At 73.7% G+C, this 3,086-nt stretch overlaps 1 protein-coding gene across 1 annotated transcript; it reads left to right on the top strand.

The window, feature by feature from the left end:
• The first annotated feature begins 365 nt into the window (after positions 1-365).
• Positions 366-2,596, top strand: LOC131275425 (tryptase alpha/beta-1-like). The gene is made up of 5 exons (XM_058285542.1): positions 366-565; positions 718-889; positions 1,226-1,491; positions 1,959-2,122; positions 2,193-2,596. Exons 1-5 carry the CDS (start codon positions 505-507, stop codon positions 2,355-2,357), a joined length of 828 nt encoding a protein of 275 aa, XP_058141525.1. The 5' UTR covers positions 366-504; the 3' UTR covers positions 2,358-2,596.
• The last annotated feature ends 490 nt before the right edge of the window (positions 2,597-3,086 follow it).

The following is a 3,086-nucleotide window of genomic DNA, read 5'->3' on the forward strand; positions in this document are numbered from 1 at the left end:
GTGTCTAGGAAGATGTAGGGAGGAACCGGACCCCAGCTCTGGAGAGGGGTGCCAGGGGGTGCATCCTCGTGCAGGGAACCAGCCAGCTGCTGAGAGAGGGTCACCCAAACACCCAAGGGGGAACCCAGCTCCCCACACAGCCTGGCCCCTTTCGGGATCTCAGCCCTGCCTGGGCCTGGGTGGGGGGCGAGCTCCACTTGCTGGGCCCACCCTCGGACCTGTGCACCCCGAGCTGGTGACTGGAGGTGGCCTTGCCAGGGCCCCGCTTCTGGACCACCCACTTCCAGCCCCTCCCCAAGCCCCACCCAGGCCTGGAAGGATAAATGGGGAGGGGGCAGCGCACTGGGCAAAGAGCAGCAGGCGGACAGGGTGAGGCCCAAGCTCTGAGCCTCAGACCCCCGCCCAGACCGGAGACCCCCGAGGCTGCCCAGGTCCCTGGGCCCCTGACCCCTGGGCCTGGCCCCGCCCGCGGTGCTCAGGCTGCCGCCTCCTTGCTCTGTCCAGATGCTGCCCCTGCTGCTGCTGGCGCTGCCCCTCCTGGCCAGCAGGGTCCACATGGCCCCCGGTGAGTCTGCCCCCCGTCCCGCCCTGCCTCCCCCCAGCCCCACAGTGGGGGTGGGTCGGCTTAGAGAAGCCCCCCAGCGCCCCAGAGACCTCCAGGTGGGGGGCGCTGAGCCAGGGTCCAGCTGTGCCGCCTCTTATGCCGCCCCCTCCCAGCCCCCCACCAGGCCCTGGAGCGCGGGGCCATCGTGGGGGGGCAGGAGGCCTCCAAGAGCAAGTGGCCCTGGCAGGTGAGCCTGCGCGTCCACGCGGCCTTCTGGAAGCACATCTGCGGGGGCTCCCTCATCCACCCCCAGTGGGTGCTGACCGCCGCCCACTGCGTCGGACGGTGAGGCGCGGGGGCGGGGCGCGGCTCCCCCGGGGTCCAGGGCGCTGCGGGTGGGGTTTCCAGGAGCGGGGGGTGCTTGGAGGCTGGAGGATCAGGGTCTAGACGGGGAAGTCCAGGAAACTGGGGGGTCCGAGAGGCCGGAGGCGGGTTTACGAGAGCCTGGGGCTCCAGATCCTGGGGCGTCCAGGGATTTGAAGGGGGCGTACGAGGGGGTGCTTGCAGGGGCTAGACCAGAGGGTTCAGGGGATTGGGGGGCCTTTCAAAGCCGGGGGTCTGGGGGCGCTGGAGAAGGGAGGTCAGGGGCTGACTGGCCCGAGCCCGTGGGCCCCTCCCCAGGGAACGCGTCAGCCCCGACGCCTTCCGCGTGCAGCTGCGCGAGCAGCACCTGTACTACGGGGACCGGCTGCTGCCCGTGAGCCGCGTGCTCCCGCACCCCGGCTACTACTCGGCGCAGGAGGGCGCGGACATCGCGCTGCTGGGGCTGCGGGCGCCCGTGAACTTGTCCGGCCGCGTGCAGCCGCTGCGCCTGCCCCCCGCCGCCCAGGCCTTCCCCGCGGGGACGCCGTGCTGGCTGACCAGCTGGGGCGACGTGGGCGACGATGGTGAGGGCTAGGCGCGGGTCGAGCGCGGGGCGCTGGGCGAGGGGCGAGGGGTGCCCGGGAGAGGACAACGGGAGGAGGTGCGGGGCGCTGGGCGAGGGGCGAGGGGTGCCCGGGAGAGGACAACGGGAGGAGGTGCGGGGCGGGGCGCGGGGCGCCGGGCGAAGGGCTGGTCGGGCGCGGTGAGTGGGGCTAAGGGCGCGAGGTGAGGACGCGAGGAGGAGGGCGGAGGGCGCCGAGCCGGCGTGCGGTGCCTGGCCGGGCGCGGTGCGGGGCGCGTCTCCCGCGCGAGGTGCTGGATGAAGCACTGCCCCGGGGCCGCGGGGCGGGGCGGGGCACGGGGCGAGGGTCGGGCGCAAGGAGCACGGCCGGGGGCGCGGGGCGGGGAGACGGTCCCGGGTCGCGGAGCAGGGCGGGGCGGGGGCGGCGGCTCGGCCCCTCCCGCCCCAGCGCCCCGCTCGTCCCCGCAGAGCCCCTGCCCCCGCCCTACCCGCTGCGGCAGGTGAAGGTGCCCGTCGTGGACAACGGCGACTGTGACGCCCAGTACCACAGCGACACCTCCACGGGGGACAGCGTCCGCATCGTGCGCGACGACATGATGTGCGCCGGCCGCGCGGGCCGCGACTCCTGCCAGGTGCCCCCCCCGCCCCCCTCCCACGCGCCGACCCTGCCCCGCCGGGCCCCGCTGACCCCGCCTCCCGCAGGGCGACTCCGGGGGCCCCCTGGCCTGCAAGGTGAACGGCACGTGGCTGCAGGCGGGCGTGGTCAGCTGGGGTGACGGCTGCGCCCAGGACAAGCGGCCCCGCGTCTACACCCGCGTCACCCACTACCTGGACTGGATCCGCCGCTACGTCCCGGAGGAGCCCTGAGGGGCCTCGATCGGGGTCCCCATCAGCGCCGCTGCCCCCCACCCTTCCCGGCCCTGCCCCAGCCAGCACCTGCCCCGAGCCCCCTCCCCCGCCCCCTTGGACCCTCCCCTGCCCGGAGCCCCAAGCCCCTCCTGCCGTGTCATTAAAGTGCATGAAGAGCGGCCTCGGCTGCCCAGGTGCCTCCGTGGTGGGGTCGCTGACCAGGGGGGCGGGGCAGCTGCCGCCCGCGGCTGGGTGGGGTCCCCTCCCGCGCACACGCCGCCCTCCTTTCGCTTTTGGGGGCTGCATCAGGCAAGCGGGAAAATGAGAGGCGCAGCCATGAGATCAATGGGGACCCGCCCCCGGGTGGCCCCCCTCCTTCCCCCATCGCTGGCCGTCTCCCCCTCTGCTTCCAGATCCCATGTGTGCACACCTGGGCGCAAGATAGCCTGGTGGTCCCGCTGTCACCTGCTGGGCCTGGCCCTCCTCCTGCACTCTGGGTGGCCCCCCACAGTGCTGCATGGACCCAGGGCCTTTTGTTCGGGTGGCCCTCCCTGGGTGACGACTTCCCAGCTGCTAACAGGGGACGCTGGGTGCCTCCAATTCGGGGTGACTGTGAAGGGGCCGGGGAGGGGCTGAGTGCTGGGCCGGGGCCTCCTCGGTCTCCTGGGCGCTGCCCACTGGGCTCTCCCCCACCCCCAGCGACGCAGGTGCCTGCCGGTGCCGAAATCCTCCCTCAGCCACTTTCCA

This window comes from Dasypus novemcinctus, chromosome 23 (assembly GCF_030445035.2).
Source record: "Dasypus novemcinctus isolate mDasNov1 chromosome 23, mDasNov1.1.hap2, whole genome shotgun sequence".
NCBI classification, from domain to species: Eukaryota; Metazoa; Chordata; class Mammalia; order Cingulata; family Dasypodidae; genus Dasypus; species Dasypus novemcinctus.

Excerpts from the sequence above, each read along its gene's own strand:
- LOC131275425 (XM_058285542.1), top strand. The coding sequence starts at position 505 with ATGCTGCCCCTGCTGCTGCTGGCGCTGCCCCTCCTGGCCAGCAGGGTC. Across the intron at positions 566-717 it reads CAGGGTCCACATGGCCCCCG|CCCCCCACCAGGCCCTGGAG; the intron begins GTGAGTCTGCCC and ends GCCCCCTCCCAG. Across the intron at positions 890-1,225 it reads GCCGCCCACTGCGTCGGACG|GGAACGCGTCAGCCCCGACG; the intron begins GTGAGGCGCGGG and ends GCCCCTCCCCAG.